Genomic DNA, 21,093 nt, shown 5'->3' with positions numbered 1-21,093 from the left:
TTCTCTCCCTGAGCAATAGGAAACCCGATGCTGGCACGGTCTGTCGTGCGAGTGGGTGAAGGCTGAGGTCGATGTGTTGGAAGCGTTAGCAGGCGCGGGCTGGGGATGGCTTTGCAGACGCTGGGCTTCAGGGGCAGGTGCCGAGTGTTCCTCAAGGCTGTTCTCCCCATGGCACCACCAGGGGCCCTCTCCGGGGGTCTTGGGCTAGATGGCTTGTGCCTCCTGTGCAAGGGTTAGGTTCAAAAAGGGAGGTCTCAAACATTTTTATTCCTATTCCTTTGAGCGCCATCCTCCCTGGACACACTGGTGTACCTGGCCCGTGTTATGAGGGGAAGGGTGGCACTGAGGCAGGGAAGGAAAGGTGATCTTCAGCCGTTGTGTCCCCGAAGGCCTGCGTCGTAGCAGTCCCCCTTTGCAGGACCTGGCTCGGGATGGAGTGTCCTGCCAGGCCCTTGTCACGCTTTGTCACCTCTTGTCTCTGCCCGCCCCAGCAGCAGGGTCACCCTTTTCCTCCTGTCTCTCTGAATCTCCCATCACCTCCTCCATGACAGACACGATCTGCTCTCAGCGCCTCTGCCGCGGCTCAGGACAGTCCCTCGGGGTTGCTGTCCTGTCCCGTGGGTGGTGGCAAAGAGTGCAGAGCGCAGGCGTGGAGTTCTACATTTCTCCTTGAAAGTGCACAGCTGTAGTACCTGGGATGCTGTCGCATACAGTGACATCCATGTGTCAGCATGCCCGACTTTATTCCCAGTTACGCTGATCCTCAAAGCCAAGCTGCTACCAGGAGTGTTTTGCTATTAACCTTCGCGATAGGGTGCTCTCGTTCCAGGTGGGTGCTCAGCAAGCGAAGGTCACGTCTGACACCAGGTGTCTGCGTAATTTCAAATCTGGCTCCGTGTTCGTGTCTGTGTGATCCCTGGGATGGGTAAATGATGATTCTTCCCCCGTTCTTGTAAAGTCCCCTCGCGGGTAGTGTGTAAGCAAGCCTGTCTGTGGGTAGGAGACTCAAACCAAACAACCCTTCCCTTTTGCTTGATAGAAACCGTAGCAGGCTGGAGGGAACTTCCTCGTCTGAAGAAGACATGATCTATTCACAGGCAACGTAGAGTCAACAGAGCCTTGCTGGCCGATGGTAATGGCTGAGGCCGGGTGATGAAAGGACCCTTCTAAGTACCCTCACATGGAGATGCCAAGCTGCGGGCTGCAGGGGGAAGGGTGTGCTGAGCCTTGCTGACAGCATCGCCTTTGTTGTGGGATCCAGATTGTCCTTCTAAAGGGTATTTCCAGGCTCAGCTTTCAGCCTCTCGCCTCAGTTGGACGTATTTGGGATGCCTCTTGGTGATGGCTGCGTTTCCCCTTGGCCAGGAGGAGGAAAACTGAAAGAGGAAAGGACGTGGGGCAGCCTGAGTTAGGATCATGGGTGGAGGAGTGGCTGGTGGTCAGACGTCAGGTTGCTTTGGGTGGGTTTGGCGGCAGCAGAGCATCCGGGTGCACCCATCTGTCTGTCCGACATGGCGCTGCTGCAGCTTAGCACTTAATTGCAAGGTGAGTTGGTAGGAGCAAAAGGCTGTGAGCCAGATAGAGAAGTATTGAACAAGAGCAGGAAAGGTGTCACAGAGCCAAATTTTAAGTTTTTCTGCCTCTTCTGTGCTGCGGAAAAGCAGTGAAGTTGGATGCCTCGAGGTCTGCTCGCAGGAAAAGCCGAGCTGTGGCTCCATCCTGGATGCAAAGGGAGGAAAAGCCTGATTTACTCTCACGGCTCAGGTTGCGGCTTGCTTGAGGGGAGGCAGCGCGGTGAGAAATGCAAATAAAAAGAGGATATTCAGGCCTCGGGAAGAGGCGGGAGAGCAAAGCACCCCAGAAGAGCTGGCAAAGCCTGAAATGATCTTTAAAGAGCAATATTGTGAAAGGGGAGAGAAAGCCAGCGCTTGTGCCGCCGCCAGAGCAGGTGGGAGGCAGCGCGCTTCGCGGAGGGGCTGTCGCCTGGCTCTGGTTTAATTTTTCATGAACCGCGGGTCTGTGCTTCGCCGAGCAGGCGGGTGCCCGTTCCCACCGCTCCTGCCAGGCTGCACCGGAGTTACACACTGCGTGCAGTTATACCCCGAACAAAGGAGACGCCAAAAACGGTCCATGGGAGAGAGGAGGTTACGTGAGGACAGAGCAGCTAGAAACGCCGGAAAATCAAGTTAGCCAGCAATTCTGTGACCTACTTTCCTTTTGGCGATAGCTGTGGCTTTGCAGGGGTGAATGGTTTCTAATTTTAGCTTATGGTTCATCAGGGAAGGCTATATATTTTTCTCACCGCCGCGCCAGGTATGGATGAGGGGTTGGGATGCAGGTTGGTGCTGGCCTATATCAGATTTTCTCAGAATTCAGGTTTTCTGATGCTAAAGGCCTATCACGCTGGTTTTCCCTCTTGTGACCTATTTAACGCATATGATTTGAAAAATTCCTTGGTGTCGGAGAGGATAATTGTGGAAAACGTGACCTGTAATCCCCTCTTGCTACACTCTGCTGGACAAGTAATTGATTTCCAGAAAAAAAAAGTTGACTGTAGAGCTCCTGCTGGGGAAGAACAGAGAGAAGCTCTTCTGGACTGCGGTGAAACGCTGGACTGGGAGGCTGTGGTTGCGTTTGGGAGGGTTTTTCAGAGATTTGGTTTATAGAGAGGCCGCTGATGTTCGTGATCGCTGAGATCCAGGTGCCTCCTGCCCTGGGTATGTGCTGACCGGGGCCACTTTGTCTTGTCTCCAAAGATGAGCTGTGAAGTTGCACCCGAAAAAGTACCTTTTGGGAAATGTTTGCAGTACAACACAGAAAAACACACACGCACATCTCCAAGCCGGGATTTCAACTGTGAGTGCAAACTGTACCATTTCTGAAAGGATGTATGAGAATGGAAGTTAACATTTTTGGTACTATCCATAGCCTAAACTGAGAATAAAGAGTGGGTAGCATTTTCAGAAGCATCTGAGTCCTATTTTCAAAAGTGCTTCTAGTCCTTGAAGAGGTGTTTGAAAACAGTGATGGGTGCTAAAATCGCCAAGATCATTCAGAAAGTACAAGGAGGAGTTCTGAGGACCGTTTCGGCCCCAGAGTGCGGGATGGGGGGCCTTTACCAGTCCTTGTCACCCCACTCCAGAAGCCGGGTGCCGGCAGGGTGGTGGGGAGGTACAAGGGGAAATTGGGTTGTGACGGGCATCTCGGTTGCTGCTAGAGGCTGACGGCGGTGCAGGAGTTGGGGATCTCCTAAATTAAACTGTGAGTGACCTTCAGTGTCTCCCCTGGGGGGATGAAAAGCTGATCCCTGCTGGGTCTGACACCTCTAAGGTGGTGGCTGTGTGGCACAGTCTCCTTGCGGGCTTTACTTTGCGCCTCTGGGATGCGTTACTCTATTGAGAGAAATTAGCTGCCTTCACCTCAAATCCCCATAACCAGGGCAGATGCTCTGGGCGTATTTTTAGCTGTGGCTTTATTCCGCTGGGCCATTCGCGGGATTCCTCGCATCCGTCTTCCCCTGAAATTGATTGAGCGTACCTGGGCTTGAAGATGTTTTTGTGCTTTAAATGGAAATTTGCAGGTCCCTTGCTAAGCGCAGGGAGGAGGGCAGCGTTGGTGTTGCTCCAGATTTCTCTGCGCGCCTTTCCTGGGACGCTGAGCTGGCTGAGCTCTCCTTGTCAGCGTGTCCCAGAGGATGCTGCGCTGTGGCAGCCCTGGCCGTGCCAGCAGCCCACCGGCGTGTGACTTCGCTGGGTGAATTCTCCTGCGAGTCCCCTTCATGTCCGAAGTCTCCATCAGCTACCGTGCAAGCAGGCATGCTCGTGCCTTCTCTCCGGCCATCGTGATGATGCGGAGCCTGCGTGCCCCCATCACCAGCTCTCCGCAAGCCAGATCCGGGTGGTGGCGGGCTCTCTGCTGTATATCAGAGCCAGGCAGGATTCCTGCTCGGAGACCAGCGGATAAAAAGCAGCCTCCGTCCTTGTGTCAGACCTGTCCCCGCAAAACATGCACACGTCAGCTTTCCTCTACAACATTGAGCTCATTTATCGGAGAGGTCGCGTCAGGACACGGCGTGACTTCGCCCTCCGCCGCCGTGCCAGGGAGGGGACGCCGTGTGCTGTGACCCACCGCCAGCGTGACGAGGGCTGGGACCGGTCTCCCCCCGCACGCTGTGGGTGCCGATGGCTTGCGGCCGCCTGAGCCCATCCCTGCTGCCCTGTCAGCCCTCTGAAAAACTGGGTTTGATGCAGCGCAGGCAGTGGAAGCCAGGCAGCAGCGTCTGTCTCGCTCTTGGGATTGGCTGGTGGAAATCAATAAGATTAAATTTTAATTCGTTTTCTGTCTCAGTGCCTGTTCCTTCAAAAGGCCACAGCTATCTATCTATAAATTCAGCATTATGCTGTAAAATTGGAATTCAAAGGATTGTTTTGAACTTTTTCCACCCCCTGCTGCTGTTGTGTCTGTGCAGAGCCTGTTCCCAGCTATCCGTTTACCCTCCTCAAATACCTTCATAAAGCATTAATGCCCCATCCATAAATAGGAGAATAAATAAATGAACACTTTTAGCATTGCAAAGTATAATCTAGCCGTTAACTACTCAAAGGCACTGAGTGTGACTCAGATCCCACAGGGATTTTGTGTCTGTATAACTCTGATTTTCTATGAACTCCTGATTTACATTAGAAAGGGAAGAATCAGGCCTGCATCGTCAGCACGGAGCTGGTGCAGTAAATAAGACCTTATCAGTGAAACTGCTTTCGAGCATTAAATCTGCAGCGTTTTGGTGGTTTGTTTTTTTTTTCCAAATTCTAGTTTACGTGGTCATCGGGGTGGGGGCATTTCATATTTGGCTGCTGGAAGGGCCGGGTTCGTTTTGCTCTTGTTTGTGATAGTGTTTGTTCTGGGGTTGCCTCATCTTGACTAGGTGACGCGCGATGGGCTTTCAGGTGGTCCAGAGGAGAAGTGGAAAGGTCAGAGGTTAGACACTATCAACGCTTCTGCGTGATAGCAAGATTTCCAAAAAGAAAAAATTGGAACATTTAGCTGGAGTCGTTGAGAATCCTTTCTTTTTTTTCTTGGATTTTAAGGGAATTTTTTTGTCGGTGGTGTTTTTTTTTTTTTAATGGCCCTGATGTCCATTTTTAATGTCTGCTTCAGGATCTGGAGTTCCCAGGAGGTGCATTGGTTTAGAGGCTTTGTCTACAACTAATCTGGACCAGATAATGCCGTGTCCTGTGTTTTTAGATCCTGGAAATATGGATGAGATGTGCAAAGAACCCAAATCTATTGGGCTCTGGCTCTTTGGGATGGGTGACCGGAGCTTTCCTGTAACTGCTCCGGTGCCGAGACTTTGATTTCTAAAAGCCGCCTGTGCAAGGGCAACGTTCACAGCAGTTTTGCAATGGCAAAGCCTCATTAGCACCTTACTTTAAAATTAATGTGCCTTTGAATAGCACCGTAACCCTGCAGACAACAGAGCGTGATGCTAGATCTGTGTGCGAGTGGAAACCCAGCTCTGATGCAGGGCTCACCCCTTGGCTGTGGGTGGAGTTACGAGCGAGCCAACCACGGAAACTGGCTGGCAATGACTAGCCAAAGCCAGAGACGGCGAGCAACCAAAAAGAGTTGGCTTGTCACGCTCTGCACAGAATAGACAGCGGCTGGTATTAACACACGGCTCCAACGTGACCCGTTTCCTCAGTTTTCTTGCTAGTTGTGATTAGTCATAGTAACCACCGCTGCATGCATCCGCTGGCCCCAGCCTCGGGGATGGGGCTCTGTGGCTGCTGGTGCGGTGGGGAGGTGGCTCCAGGCAGGCACAGGGAGGTGGGGAAGCGGGGAGCGTGCAGGGCACCCGCATCCCATGGGCACCCCTGGAGAGCATCACCGCTGGGCCGGGTGAGAGGAGCCTGGCACATATTGCCAAGGCTGACCGACCTCCCCTGATGTTCAGCGACGTTTGGGTTCAAGGGAACCCAGGGGAGGTCAAGCATCCTTGGGGTCCCGCGGTTGTGTTGGGAGCACCGGTGGTGGCCATCCCTGCTGGCTGCAGGAGCTGGGGAGGGAAGAGCGTTGCTTTCCCTTCCCGTGGCACCAGGGCTTATCCCGCCTGCTCTGTGGCAAATGGCTGGGGTGGTTTGGCTCTTGGAGAGAGGATGCTGAGGTTTAAAGGGGAAAAAATTAGTACCTGTGGTCACAGGAATGAAAACCTTACCCGTGAAACCGGCACTGCCAGGTCGTTGTTTGGTCCCAACAGATCTTGGCACAGAGGTTGCACCTTTAAATCCCCCCAGACTGTTTGCTTTCTGCTTCGTGTAGAAGAGTGTCTCGCCTGAGGGTTTCCATGCTTTCTGCTGACCTCAGCCACGCTTCTCCTGAATTTTGTTTTAAACAAAGTCCAACTCCAGCCTTGCCTCTTCGCTGTGCCACTCCTGCAGCTCTGCCTGTTGCCGGGATGTCATGCTGCCAGGACAGGAATTTTTCCCAGTGCCGCCCTGTACGCAGCTCTCCTGCCTCTTGAAGGGCTTTGCTTATCTCCGTGCAGGACATGCCTGGTCCCAAATAGAAGCCCTTCCATTCCCCAGTGCTGCTGCCTACGGGCTGCTATAAATAACCCCTGGAGCACAGTTCAGCTGCAGCAGCTTTGTGCTGCATGGAGCCGTGGCTGGAGTCAGTCCAAGAAAATGCCGCCTCCTAATTTCAGATCCGCTTGCTCAAAATAACTCCTGTGTTTCCTTTCTCTTCCATTTTTAAACTTTGCTTCAAGAGGAGCCCACGCGAAATCCCAGACTCTCCCTCCTCTGCTTTCGGATGCTCTGCTGCCTCGAGGGTCGGCTCGTCCCTGCGGGAGCCCCCGTGGCCGGGAAGTTGCTCTCCTGCCCGCTTCCCCCTCCCGCGCCTATTTTAAGTTTCTTCAAAGGAAAAAGAAAGGGCTGAAGTTTGCTTTGGAAGCCAAATGCTTCTTAGGTGAGAACGGAGATTTTTGTAGTCTGCAGGGAGGTTTTTTGTTGTTGGCGAAGATATCTTTAGCTCCGGGCCTGTTGGAGGAGCACGAGATGGGGTAAGAGCAGCCTCCCCAGCCCCGGTCTGCCTGCCCGTGGCCCTGCCCGTGGGGAGGGAGGTTCTTCGGGGGTAGATGCTGCTGCCTGCCACATCTGCCGGTCCCCTTCTGCATCTGTGGGCCCCGCAGTGACGCAGGTCAGTGTTGGCGGTTCAGCCACGCTTCTTGAGACCTCGATCCCTCCAAAATGCACATGAAGGACTAGTATGTGATGGGCTTCACCTCTCCATCCGACTCATGCTTAAACATGCTCCAGAGGAGTGTCTCTGCCCTCGGGAGTGCCCGCGGTGTGCCCGTGCCAAACCCAGAGCTGCTCTGCCGGAGCAAAACGACTCTGATGGTAAATGGGAGCAGAATTCAGCCTCAGGGCTTCAGTCCCTCCACGAACGCCGCTGCTCCCAGTGCTGTAGCAGTATTTCAGGACTCTGTACGGAATCGGGAAAAGGGGTCGTTAGCTGTGGAGCTGCAGAAGGACTATAAAACCGGTGGGGATCTTCATGCATCTCAACAGAAGTAATGGCTGGATTTGCTTCCTGATACGTTTCTTTCTGTTAAATAACAGGGATTGCAGGCACGGGTGGGGTTATTCAGCAGATGTAGGATGAACCCTCTGGTTTCCTTCTTGCGGGATCAGTCATTAAACATACTCCTAACGAAATCAGTATTGGAACCAAGTCCTAGGTCGCTGTGCCTTTGGAAAGGGAAGGATTTAACTGGGAGCTGCCCAGTTTAAGGTTTGCCTAAATTCCCCAGCCAGGCTTCTGGCTCGCTGAGGCACAATCCGTGTCTCCCTGTGTCTGTCTGTCCTTCAGGATGAGCCCCAGCGTGGTGGGAACCTTCTGCTGGGTGTAATATGTCCTTCCCAATCCTGCCGCCAGCCCTCACCTCGGTCTGCGTGGCCTTTCAGACAGCTCATTACGGTTCTGCTATGATCTGATAAATGCAGGAAGGAGCATCAGCAATTACAGTGGGTGTCAAGTGTTAATTGGGCAGCTTTCAAGATAGAGGCATTTCTTTGTGTACGTACAAAGATATGACGTGCTCGGAATAGCTTCCCTTCCTGATCTTTCGTTCTGGAGATGTGTATATTACAGTCGGTTAATGCAAGACAAATTATGTCATTCTTCTTGATTCGCCACATGTTCTGCCTATGGTGATTTGCCTCTGGGTTGTCTCATTAAGTTGTCTAAACATGGCAAACGCAGCAGCTGAACACACTCAGCTCTTTCTCGAAGTTAATCGCATTGTACACACGGGCCTGCAGCATCCTCGGTCCCTGGCTGTGCCATCCGCCGCTGCCGGGGCCAGCGCCCAGGAGATGGGGCCTCTGGTGAGACCGGCTGCCCTGGGCTGGGGCTGCAACCTTCTACCCGCAATTACGCTGCCTGCAATTAATTGGGTTGCTGATTTTTGTCCCAGGTATGCATCACAAAGAATTTGGGTAAGTTTTGGGTAAGCTGATGCTTCCCACTCGCCCGCAAGCGGTGGCGGGCAGGAGGGCAGTTGGCCGAATCACAGTCTGGACAGCAGATGCAGAGTATTTTGTAGTAGTCTTAATGACATGCATCCCCCCCGCCCCAAAACAAAAAATCTTCCCCCCTGGTTTTAATTGTTTAAGACTTCCGAATGCCATGGTGCTTATGTTCTCCAAGGACAGCAGATTTTATAGGTCATGGAGACCAAAATATAAAGCTCTGGCTGGGAGTTTTCCATCTCATGATGAATATTTCCAAGGGGCAAGTTCCCAGGCAGACTTGGCTTCTTCCCATTGATGGAGTCAGGTGTGCAGCGGTGGAAATGTCTGTTGCTTTGGGGGGAACTGGACTGGGCTGTGCAGCTCTTGGGTTTCTCGGCCGGGCTGTGTTTGCTGGGGTTTGATTTCCCCGTCATCAGCTGGAGCATCCGTGGCGATGTCAGAGCTGGGTGCTGCGTTAGCCGGGCCTCTCCTGTCTCCGTGAACTCGGTGGGAAGTCCCTGTTATGGGAGGGGATCTTGTGTGGAAGAGACACGCTCTGTAGCAGATGTGGTGTTTTATGAGGAGGGTAGATACATGTCTCTTACAGCTTGGGCCGTGTGTTGTGCCCCGTTGATCTAAAGCTTTGCAAGTGCTGCACTTTGCAGGTAGGTCCTGGTGCTTGGGATCACTTTGTTTCCCCCATGGGTCGGCTGAGGCCGGTCCCGCCTTTCTTTATGTGTTAAAGCACCCTCACATTGGCAGCAGTCTGGTGTGGGAGAAGAGTTGGGAGCAGTTTATTGCAGTGCGGAAAATGTAATTGCCGCGTGTAAACACATGGCTCCTTTCCCTGGAGCCCAAGCCCCGGCCGAGAGCAGGCGCTTCGTTCTGTTGCAGCTGTTTCCCAGCATCTCCCAGGCCTCTTTCCAGGGTGCAGTTGCTCTCCGAAGACCCACCTCCACCACCGGGACAGCCGTGCTTTCCCTGTGGTCCCTGCAGGCATCTCGCTGACGGGCCGGCACTGGACAGAAGCGTGGTGTGCACCGAGCGTCACGCCGGCAGTGCGGGAGCAAGGCTGCCCTGGCTGCGCATCCCTGAGGGCTGCGGAGAGAGCCGGGTGCTGGGGGCACCTCCCCACTTGTGGTCCTCCTGGGATGGAGCAGGGACTCGGGAGAGGCCAGAGGGGTAGAGCAGCTCGCTGGGATGGGCTCCAGCTGCGTTTTTGGCTCAGTCACAGCATTGCTAGCTGCTCAGCTTGTTTTGTGTGTGTGTGTGTGTGTGTGTGTGTGTGTGTGTGTTTCCTTGCCTGTGAGGTACACGCAGTCGTCGTGACATCTGTGAACCCCGAGGTCTGCTGCACAGGGGGAATGGGCAGGGATGCATTAAGAGCGGGGCTGCTGCGTGCATCGTGCGTACGTGTGGGGACGGTGCCAGAGCAGGCACGCTTCGTGATTACATCTCTCCGAGCATCCTCGAAATTGCTTCTAAATTGCAAGCGAACTTTGCGTCCTCCCGAGCGTGCAGTAAACAGAGGAGCTGGAGACGTCTCCTGGTGGCCCTGCTGCGGTGAGGCACCTGGCGCGGGTTTCGCAGCGGGGCTGTTTCCCCAGGCTGGCTGCGGGCAGGGTGACTCATGCAGCTGCTCCCGGGGCCGGCTCTGCAAAAGTGCGCGCTGGCAGATCCGACTGTGTGGGTGTGCAAAGCCCCGGCCGGGAACCTGCACACCTACCAGCTGCATCAGCGCTTCTGAGGATCAGCCGGCGGTGGGGGGGTAGGTGAAGCTTTTGGAAACCCACCGGGGGTGTGGGGGTGGGGGGGCGGACACGGGGGCAAGGCAGCGGGGCGATGGGCCAGCTTTCGGTGAGGCATCCCCTGCGCTGGGACCCGGGGAAACTCATCCTGTCATGAGCCGGTGTGAGGGTGAGAGGTGCCCGGGGGTAGAGAACAGTGTGAGCCAGACGCCCAGAGCTGAAATCCCTTCCCTGCCCCAGGGGGGGCTTCACCCGGGGGGTTTGCCAAAGCCAGGGAGCCCAGAGCCCAGCCCTCCCCAGCTCCCCAGCCCTGGGGCTCAGCTCCCACCCCACAGCTCCAGCAGGTCTCCAGTGCTTATTGGGTTAAAATGTTGAATGTGCTTCAAAAAAGGGTTTTCCCTTCCTCCCTCTCCATCCATCCATCTGTGTCCTTTTGGTCTCTCCGGTCCTCCTCCCCCCTCATGTTTAAATGGTGGGAAGCTCAGCTCTGCACAGTGCTCCTTCACCCCTATTTAAGGCAGCTGTGGATTCTCTCTTCCCCCTATCCCAAAATAGCTAAAACTAGCTATTTTTTTGAACAAACGCCTCTGAAAATCCGTCTCCTCACCCCGCTTGCTGCCAGGTATTTGGCTTTATCAGCTCAGCCCCGTGGCCCGTCGGCAGCGTGCAGCGATCTGGATTTATCGGACTGTCAGTAACCCCCACTGAAAAGCCTGGCTTTGCGAGGAAGTGCTGCTTACTGAAAATGTCATCTTTTATTTAGACTCCTGCTGCAGCCAACCCATGTCTTTTTCTCAGGCCTGTTTAATTAGCAACCACCGCGCAGCCCCTGACACGTGTTCCTGGGTGGTTTATTTTTTTCTCTAATAAGCAACTAGGTAGCTTGGCCGGGGGCGGGAGGGGGCAGAGAAGGGCTCCTCTGCGGCGGGGAGGGGAGGGAAGCGAGAGCAAGACGAGGAGCCAAGGGCAGCTCAAATCTAACGATCACATGCTCGTGAAGCGATGAATCCTAGAAAGGGCATCTCTGCCTGCGTGCCGGCTCGCCCGCCCTCCTTCTCGCCCGGCGGCCGCGTGGAGGTAAGGGGTGTGACCCCCCCTGCCTGGCACCCAGAGGGGTCAGGGATTCGGGTCGCTTCCCGGGCAGAGCTCAAATGCCTTAAAGTCGTGATACTTCTGTGCCGGTGGGGCTTTCCTGCAGGTCCAGAGGCTGAGCTGAACCTTTCCACCCATTTTCAGGGAAAGGTGGGATTTGTGGTGGCTCCGTGGAGGTTTGGGAAGGGGTTTTGGCACAGGGGGAAGGGCTGGAGCAGAGGGCTATGACCGTAAATAATGGCAGAAATAACTTTTCTTCTCCCTCTCCCCTTTCTTCCCTGCAGAAGAAGGCAGAGGCTGCCCACCGGATCCTGGAAGGACTGGGTCCCCAGGTGGAGCTGGTGAGTGTTACCTGTTGCTGTGGGGAGCAGGAGCCGGGCCAGATTTGGGGAGGTCGCTGGGGAGGTCGCTGGGCAGCAAGCGGGGCACCCCGTGTGTGTGTCTGAGCCGTCAGGAGGAAGCAGAGGAAGCGTGCTGCTGGCCCGGACCTCTCGCTGGCACGGGACCAAGGCAGGAAGCAAAGTGGCTGAGACGAGTACTGAAACACAGGCAGACAGACACACACACACACAGAGCCCTCTTCGGGGAGCCTTAACCCTTGGGCTCCTTCCTCACGCGCTGCAGCGCAGCTGGGTGGTGGAAGGGGCTCCGGCAGAGTCTGCCCCTGCTCGGGATGCTGATGGCTTCATCTGCCGATGGCGGCCGCAGCGCCGGGGCTGCTGCCTGGCCAGCCAGCCCCACAGGAGGGATGGGTGCTGGGACGGCTCTCCTCCGTCCCACCCTGCTGTGAACGCAGGAGGGTGTAAGCACAGCCGGGTCGCAGCTGCAACGACCTGCAGGTATCGGGACTTGCACACATCCTCTTGCTGTGTCCCTTGTGCACAGGGAAGCTGAGAACAACTGATAATAAATGGTCAGTTTGGAGCTGGCCCCTCACCCAGCAAAATCCAGCGATGGATTGCTGGAGGGGTGGCTGAAAGCATCCCCTGAGGGGCTGAGTCCTGGAGAAGAGCGCTGAGAAAGGTTGTATCTGCAGCCGTGCTGCTGGAAGGATCAGAGCGGGCTGGACATGGTCTGGTGGAGCGTCTCTCGCTTTGCACCAGCCACGGGGTGCAACAGAAGGCGCCGTTCCTGCCAGGTGGGAGCAGGCAGCTCACAGGCCTCAGCAGCTGTAATTTGTACATGCCTTGTGGAGGTGGTGCTAATCACTATCTTCCCCGGGTGCGTAAGGGAGAGGTCACAAGGGAATTAGTGCTCACTGCTACGTGTCGGAGCCTGCTTCCTTGTTTGGGGAGGTAGCGCTCATTATTTTTCCTTTGAGTCACCAGGGTCAAACCCTTTGCTCTCTTTCTGCTCTGAAGATTGGCAGTGCCTGGGGTTGGTGCTTCCTCATCCCAAAGATGTCGCGTTTCCTTTCCTCCTCCCCCCCTTTTTTTTTTTTCGCTCCTCCTTTTTTTCCTTTTTTTAGTTTGTCGATGCTTTGTCCCTGGGTGCTGAGACTGCACAGCGGAGCTGCAGCAGAGCTCAGTGCAGGCCTTTCCTCTGCCGCCCTGCCTTACTCCTCGGAGGGCAGGGGAAACCCCTGCTGAGAAAATCCTGCAACACCCCAGCTGGGCTCTGCGTGCGTCTCACAGACTCTCATCTCTCTGCACGGAGAGATGCTTCCTATGGCCCAGCCCCCACGCCGTGTCGGGCAAAACAGCACCCAGGACCTGCCAACGGCCTCTGAGAGACCAGATGAATAGTCACATCATCTTCTGAGTTGGAAAGGAAGCAGCTCCAGGAAGGAGAGCAGCTTTGCAGGTTCTGCCCGATGTGCAAGCCTGCTCCACTGCGTCGCACGTGACAAGCACCAGCCCTGGAGCTGCCGCAGCCCAGGGGTCTCTTGCGGGGAGGCTGGGGCAGCCTGGTGCTCACCCTGCGCAAAACCTCTGCGAGGAGCGGAGGTGGCCGTCACCCCAAATGCAGGGTCTTGGATTGCTGTTGGCTCTGCTCAGGCTGCTGACGTTTTGATTTTGGCTGTTCAGAGGGCTCTGGTTATTGCATTTGCAATGGCGACGGTGACAGACGCACATCAACTCAGCAGCAGGGCTGATGGTGTGAGGCGAGAGGTCACCGTGGAAATCAGTTTGCCATGGCAGAGAGAGGCTGGAGGTTACCGCGCCGTTGGCAAAGAGCAGCTGTGAGGCGGTACGAGGTCTTGGGTGCTGCTGGCGAGACAGGGACGGAGGCTGCGTCCCCGGCTTGTGCTGGCATTAAACAGGGCAGAGGAGCCATGGCGGGGCTCTGCCTTCTGTCCTGCTGGCGGCAGGTTGTTCTCAGGGGGTTGTGTTTGAGCGAAGGAAGAAATCCTATCGCCTGAGCACATCGATGGGCTTGTTGAGGCTGCCTGGAGCGTTAGCTGGAAGGAGGGGTTTTGAGAGCGATCCAGTATAGCATAAATAGGGATTTACCCAGAAGTTTTGGGTCTGTGTCATGGGTTTCCCATCAAGTTGGAAGCTGCTGGGAAATAGCCCAGCTCTGGTAGGAAACTCTTATTCTTGGCTTTGTCTTTTAATCGTCTCCCTCTGAGCTTTTGGGCTTCCAATCTTTTTGCTGAAACTGATGTCCTCGGGTTGTACATCTCAAGGAAGCAGCAAGTGTTTGTTGCTGGTTCCTGGTTTCTTGCTGCTTTGACCTTACAAGGTCTGACCCTGCACTTTCTATCTTAGGGGTGTCGTTCATGTCTGATCCTCTTTGGAGGATCCTCGGTTTTGTGCTTTTGGGGTTTTAAACATGCAGAATTGTCCCCAAATCCCTTTGTCCGTTTCTCCTTGCTGGTGCCTCTCCATCCTGTCTGCTGGGGTTTTGGGTGTCCCTGCAGCCCGCATCAGCCCCAGACGATGCAGAACACACTGGTATTATGTTTTCCTTAAATGTCATCCCCCAGAGAAATGCATTACATGTCCCTTACCCTGAAGAAACAGTGTGGATGTTTTGAACATCTCACCTTACCCACCTGACCTGTCAGCTTCTGCCTGCTCATTGAGAAAGTCGTGGTTCTGTGCCGGCTGCCGATGGCTCTGAAGGAAGATGCTGTTTCTCAGTCCCTGCCCCGTTGAGAATACAGTTTCTTTAACGATTTAGGCCGTGAGGATCTGTTCTCTGTGGGGTAGGTAGGAATCATCTCCAGGGCTTGCTCCACTGCGTGGGCTGAGGTACAGTGCCAAAGCTGTTGTGCAGATAGAAATCTCTTGTGCAGATAGAAATTTGAGATGCTGGTGTCATGTGGATCTTGGGTTTGGGTCCCAGAGTTTCTTATTTCTGAATGTTTGGGCATTTCTTTTGAAGTGACGTGTTTCAGTGCTTGTCTGTTAACACTTAGGTTTGCTAACTAAGAATTTAAGGAGCTGTTTATATCATAGATAAGTAGCAGTGGAAAAGAATCAGCAGCCTTTGGTGAGCTGAGTAGCATCATCCGTGATGTCCACATGCACGTGAGCATCTTCTAACCCAGGTGCAAACCAAAACGTTTACCGCACTGCCTTCTCCCAGGAGGAGAGCTTATTTGCTTTGATTTTTATGAGCACAAAGGGGAGAGAGAGGCACTTTTATTTATCAACATTTCCAGTTCCTGCAGTCCTCTTCCAAGAGGCAGTCGCTGGTCAAGGCAGCCCGGTCGAGCCTTCCCAGGGTGACTGCGGACGTGATGCTCCAGAGCCACGGCTTGATTTCTTCTCTCCGTGGTGCAGACCTGCCTCTCTCGAGCTACGTGATGAGACGGATGTCTGTGTTCCTCGGAGCTTTCCAAGCGTGAAGTGCGCAGCCAGCTCTGAGCCTGGAGTTGGACCAGCAGATCTGAGAGGATTTGTGATAGAAATATCCCTGGGGAAGGGACCCTACTGAGAACATGTCTCCTTCTGGGGGACCTGCTTGTTCTTTCTTGCCTGCCCTGGCACTGCCAGCACGGGGTGGCCGGGTGCCGCCTTGCAGCCCGCTGTCCCCTCGCAGGGTAACAGGTGCCCGAGCGCTGCCGGCAGCCCTGCAGCCCTCCTGGGACGCGGTGGTGCATCTCACCGCATGCCTCTGCCTGGGCTCCTCTGCGCTCCTCGTCCACGTGGGATTACTTGTGCTTTCCCAATGAAGAGTCAGGCGTCCAAGGGCAGCTAGAAAAAGAAGCTGATGACCTGCTGGTGCCAAGATGCAGTGGTGATGGGCTGCAGGGAGTGGGGAGAGCTACACCTGGTCTCCTTTCTGCGCAAATCGCTGTGGGGGTCCTGGTGTGTGGCAGGGAAGAGGTGAGGCAGTATCTGTTTTTTACGGGGCAGTAGAGACAGGCTGGCGCTGTGGAAAAACAAGCTCCTGTGCCAAGCACCTGTGATGGTGATGGGGAAATACCGTGGAGGAGGTGAGAATAACACCTTCTCCAAACTGGAGGAGAAAGGGAGCCACCTGTGTTTGCAAGTTCTGTCCTCTCCAGTGCTGCTCACCTGTTGAACAGATGTTCAGCACATGTTTTGCTCTTTTCCTGTGTTTAATCTGAGATGAAATTGAGTGGACTCAGAGTGTAGCGTCAGCTGTATGACCACAGTAGGAAGATGAGCTGATTTGTGTGTAGCCATGGCCAGGATGCTGCCTTCAACCAGGACCTTCAGCCATCACATGTCCTCCTGCCAGTGTTTGGCCATAGATGTGAGATTGCTCACAGCTGCTTTGGTGGAAGTTTGTGGATGAACTGCTGGAAAACTTCGGTGATGTTTCTGGGGTTAGAGAGGAGCTGCACTCATTAGACGGCCAGTTGCTGATGGTGGTTGGGCCGTGGCAGGCTTAATCAAGCCTGCTAATCAGCACAGTCTTGGTCATGGTCACACCAGCTTAGCTGGTAACTAGAAGAGCATTGAAGGGCTTGATCCTGAGCACCCTGCAGCTTGCTTACGCAGACATAACTGGTGGCAGCTCCTGCAGCACGGCCTGAGCTGTTAATCACAATGGGTGGGATTGAGCGTGGTTTCTGTGGCATCTTTTCCTTCCAGAGGTGGGACCCTTTGTCATGGTAGGTTCCCCAAGCATACATCACCCTGCGGATGGGAAGGGGGAGGTAGTGGGGGCAGTGACTGTCTGAAGGTGACCAGGGATGGATCCAGCTCTCCTGACTCCCTGTGGAGGGCCCTGACACATCCCCACTGCGGGTGCCGGGGGCAGAGCAGCCCTGTGGTGGGTGCTCGCATCTGGTGTTGGAGACAGCCACAGTTCTTGGGCTCTCCAAAGGGCAGCCCTGGGCAAAACACTTGTCCTACCAGAGCCCAGTGCCCCTCCTGAGGGATGGACAAGAGCATCACTCTACACCTGAGTGCTAGGGGACTGCGGTGACGTGCCCAGGGGCCAACCCACCCCTGGCATTGCTGGAAACCACGGGGTTGAAGACTTGTCCTGCCTGCAGTTGCCTGCGCTCGGCTCCCTGTGAGAGCTCCGGCAGGCTTTTGTCGCGTAGACATAACAATTTGCAGCACACAGCCCATCTCTTCCCGCTCCCCAAGCCCCCCTTTCCCCTCGCCTCCCCCGTGTCATATGTTCCAAAGCGCACTGCGTTTTTCAATCAGTGAATAACAACCACGTACTCGGCTCTGCCGTGTTTATGTGGATTATGTCGCAAAGTGCTCGTTCTGAGCCAGCTTGCTCCAGCGCTGCCTGCCCTCCCACGGGCTGAGCCGGGATGCACCGTGACTCCAGCGGCGCCGCCGGGAGCCAGCATCCTCCAGTACGGCCGGGGAGCGGGAATGGGGGGCGATGGGCGGGCTGGGGGGCGCGGGGTGCCTGGGCTGGCACAGCTCGGGGAGACGGGAGCCCGTACCGAGGCGGCAGCGCTGCTGATGGGTTTAAGTTTCTAAATGTCAGACTGTACCATTTATGCCTTCATTTTTCTTATTTATTTCAGCCATTATACAACCAGCCTTCAGACACCAGGCAATACCATGAAAACATTAAAATGTAAGTATGTGGCAATAAAAGGCTATTTTAAATGTCAGGTTGGGCATTAGGCTGGAGCGGGAGGGATGCGAGCTCGCTCCCAGACCCCGATGAAGGCTGCCAAGGAATAGCGAGCATCCTTTTAGAGCTGGTGTTTCGCTGCTCCGGGTGCCTGAAGCACAAACCAGCCCAGCAGTTGGGAGCCGTAGCTTCAGACGGATGCTGAAGGTGCCGTTTGATTTTTCTGGGGGGCGTGGATGCGGGCCCTGGTCAGTCTCCCAGTTTTCCCAGAACACGCTCCCCTTGGGCGCTTTCTTCTGTGTCTCATGCATACTGAAGTACCAAATCAGCTGCCAGTGCGCGCGCGTGTGTGTGTTTGCATGCGGGAAAGATGAGGTAAAATGAAAAGTTGCAATTACAATTAGATTTTCATGAAGCACCTCTTGAATGTCTAATAACAACTGGTTATTTCAAAGATACTTACCGAGACTTAGCAATCATCTAATTTGACTTATCACCTCAATACACGATTTAATCATCAACCTGCATTTAATAACCACAGTGACTTCCTGAATGTATAAGAAATATAGCAGATAACGAGAATAGCGATAATTGTGATTATTGTTGGAAATTTAAATAGTCAAACCAGATCTGAAACTTTTATCTGCCTTGAATGAACCGATGATTGCTCTGAGCTGCCTGCAGCGTGTCTATTTTGGTACGGGCTCGGTCAGCTGGCGATAATCATCTTTAATAATCTATTAACAAAAGTTAATAATCTTTTGCTTTTCAGCGGTATGTTAATTGATGCCAGGGGGATTATAGGGAAAGAGTTAACGTACTTCTGCTGTTGTGCTGCCTGGAAGGCGCTGGCGGTGTTTGGGTGCTGTGTGTCTCCAGGGGCTGCGGGGAGGAGGAGGGTTTGGTGACATGACCCCGCTGCCCGTCCCTGCTCGGTTCCTGCTCCACCCAAGGCTTCCTGTGACATCCAGGCAATGCACTCGCTGTAAAACCTTCAAACCTCGGAGTCCTCGGGGTCCCCGAGCAGCCTCGCTGCCCGCGCTGGGTGCTGGCACCCTGAGTCCGAGGGTCGTGTTCGGGTACTCGGCATTGGCCTGGGTGCTGGGAATAAACCCAAGGTGCTGCTGTGCTGTGCTCCTCTGGGGCAGGGGAGCATCGTCTCCTGGGGGTAGGCGGGGAGGGCAAACAGATGGAGGAGTCAGTGGGAAACGACGGCTTTTCCTGCAGCTGAGAAATCCCCATGGCTTTTTGCTTCCAGACATTTCCTTTGTGCCTCGTGTTGGCGATGCATTTACCCGTGGTGGTTCGAGCTTGGCAGGCATTGCTACAAGCCTTGGGCAAAGACCCCCCAGGATTTTGACAGGCTTGTGCTTTGCCCTGGGCCCATCACTCGGTGGAGACTCTGTCTGCAATGGCAGCTCTTTGGACCAGGTAGACAAGTGTCCTCCGCGCTGGCCGCCTCCCCCAGCCCGCACGGCTCAGGTGTGCTTTTCTAGCTGCGAAGATGCAGAAAAAGCAAACAAAACCAGAGCCACCCCATCCAGTTCACCGATTCAACGCAGGACTAAGGAAGTAGGTGACGATTTTACTCTCGGGAGAGGCGACGATGCCTGGCAGAGGGTCGGTGCTCCGTGTGGCCTTGCAGCCCCCCTGCTTTCGGAAGTCCATTTTGCTGTCAGTTCAGGGGGTTGACAGCTGATAAACCACCTTGTACAGCATCAAGTGCAGGCCCAAGGATGTGGTCTCCACGTTGCTGGTTGTGACTCTCCCCTGGCGTGTGTTAGTCACTGTCTCTCGGGGTCCCCCCACCCCCTTCTTCACTTGAAGGGCTCCATGGCCATCACAAGTCGGGCACTGCAGGTGCCAATTTCAAGCTGATCGCTAGTTTTGTCTTTGAAAGAACAGGTTAAAAGTCGATCCAGGTACTTCACCCACTCTCCATTCCCCTGCCAATATTTGTGGGTTTGTGATCACGTTTTCCTGTGATTTAAACGATTTCCTGTCCTTGGTTGCTGCCTGAAAGACAGGTGCAAACGAGAGGGAACTGACTGCGCAGGTCAGGAGCGAACGCGGTAATGAGACGTGAAGCCCCGTCAAAGCAGCTTCCCGTGCCGTCAGAGCAGGTGCTTCTCTCCATCCCTGCCGTTGTCAGCATCCGTAGGGTTATCCCAACTCTCTTGTGCGGCTGTAGCGGTGGCGGTGATAGACCAGAGAGGTTAGAGCAGGCAGGCTTGGGGTTAATGTTTGCTGTGATTAATGCTGCAAAAATACGGGAAGGAAACCACGCGTTTTAATGAAAAGCCTCCGTCTCCTCCTTCCAGAAACCTCGCAATTAGCTGCCTTCAGCTGGTTGTTGATGGCAGCCGAGCGCATTCACAGATCTAGGTCAGCAAAAGGCCCTTGAGCGATCTGGGCTCCAGATGTTTGCTGCTTTTGACCGTGGGCCTGTTTGGGAGGTCCTGGGGTCTGAATTGCGCTTTGCTAGTTGTTGGTGGATGTGCAGAGACATCGCTGTGTCCTGTTCTCCCGTCTCTTGCGTCCCTGTTGCACGTTAAAGGGCATTTGGATGCTTGGGAGGCAGATGCAAAATCAGATTTCAGCAATTCTAAGCAAATGATTCAGGGTCCTTTAACCAAGAGGAAAGGGTATTAAACTTCTTCATTTTGACCACATCATGTTTGGATGTTCAAATTCTACCTACAGCTTCTCCACGAGCTGCATTTGGAGGTATTTTTTGTTCTTTCCTTGTTCTTAATACGTTTATGCCTTTCTGCTTTAGAAGAGCAGCATCTGCTCCGTAGCCTGGAGGTGGCTGTTTCGGTAGGAGATGCCGCAAATCCTCGGGGTGCTGGGAGACGTCAGCCAGATGCGTTAGAGCACCAGAAGGACAACTGCCAGGACACCGCAGGTTATATTTTGCCGAGGTGTAACTGGGTGCAGATTCTTCTGAACAACTTCCCCCTCCGTAGATGTAGCCAGGATGAAAAAGTCTTCTGGCGTGTTGCTGGGAAATTATCTAAGTTGTGTTTCTGCCCCCAAAACCTCGCTGCATACTGGTTCTGTGGTACTAAATAGCAACTGCTCCCACGTGAAGCTGGTTTGAAGCCTCCTACCTGGGCACAGGAGGATGGCCAGGCTGTTACTATTCACAAATGCCTTTTTTCTTTCTTTTTTTTTTTTTAATAGCGTTTCTAGGGTGGATTTTTTTTTTTCTCAGTTGAATGTTTGCAAGTGTCAGTGGGAAGTCATTTGAATATCACAAAGCCAGGATTCCTCGATTTCTCTACAGCGATCCTCTCCGCCTTGCAACACTAGTTTAATTCTTCCTGCTTGTTTGCTTTGCTTTTCAGCTGGGATGAGTCACTTATGCTAATAGAGCTGACTGGGGAGTTAAGGGGAGAATTTCTACTCTTACTAAAATGTTACCGGTCTCTTATTTTCATGGAGTTTTATGGCCTGTCTCCTATTCAGTACGGTTAAAATTAATTTCATGCCCCAGTTCATTCCAGTGTTTGCAGCTTCAAAAGCTTTTAAGTCCTATTTAGCTGCCTCGCTGTGCTCTGTTACCCGTCTGCTTGGGTCCCTTTGGTTCACCTGCGAGCGCGGGCTTCGAGCAAACACGGTTAATTTTGTATGCCGCATCTGCCGCCTGATCTAAGGCACCGTTGAGTGGTTTGCGCCAAAGACTTGACCTACCTTTGATGGGACTGTGTCCTTTCTGTTTGAAATACCGCCTTTGTTGGAGGGAAGGGCTCTGCCGCTCTCTCATC

At 54.0% G+C, this 21,093-nt stretch overlaps 1 protein-coding gene across 19 annotated transcripts in view; it reads left to right on the top strand.

Annotated features, from left to right (window-relative positions):
- The window catches only part of NCOR2 (nuclear receptor corepressor 2), a 254,224-nt gene that overhangs the window by 130,706 nt on the left and 102,425 nt on the right, over positions 1-21,093 (top strand). For 18 of the 19 annotated variants that reach the window (XM_063351296.1, XM_063351293.1, XM_063351289.1 and 15 more), the window contains exons 7-8: positions 11,641-11,697; positions 17,271-17,323. In XM_063351296.1, the coding sequence (XP_063207366.1) occupies positions 11,641-11,697; positions 17,271-17,323 (110 nt within the window). Of the gene's footprint in view, positions 1-11,251; positions 11,342-11,640; positions 11,698-17,270; positions 17,324-21,093 lie in introns of those variants that run through there. The other variant, XM_063351298.1, reaches the window with a different exon arrangement.

This window comes from Chroicocephalus ridibundus, chromosome 13, assembly GCF_963924245.1.
Source record: "Chroicocephalus ridibundus chromosome 13, bChrRid1.1, whole genome shotgun sequence".
NCBI lineage: Eukaryota > Metazoa > Chordata > Aves > Charadriiformes > Laridae > Chroicocephalus > Chroicocephalus ridibundus.
The sequence above is the reverse complement of the archived record's forward strand: the minus strand, read 5'-3'. Positions and strand labels throughout refer to the sequence as shown.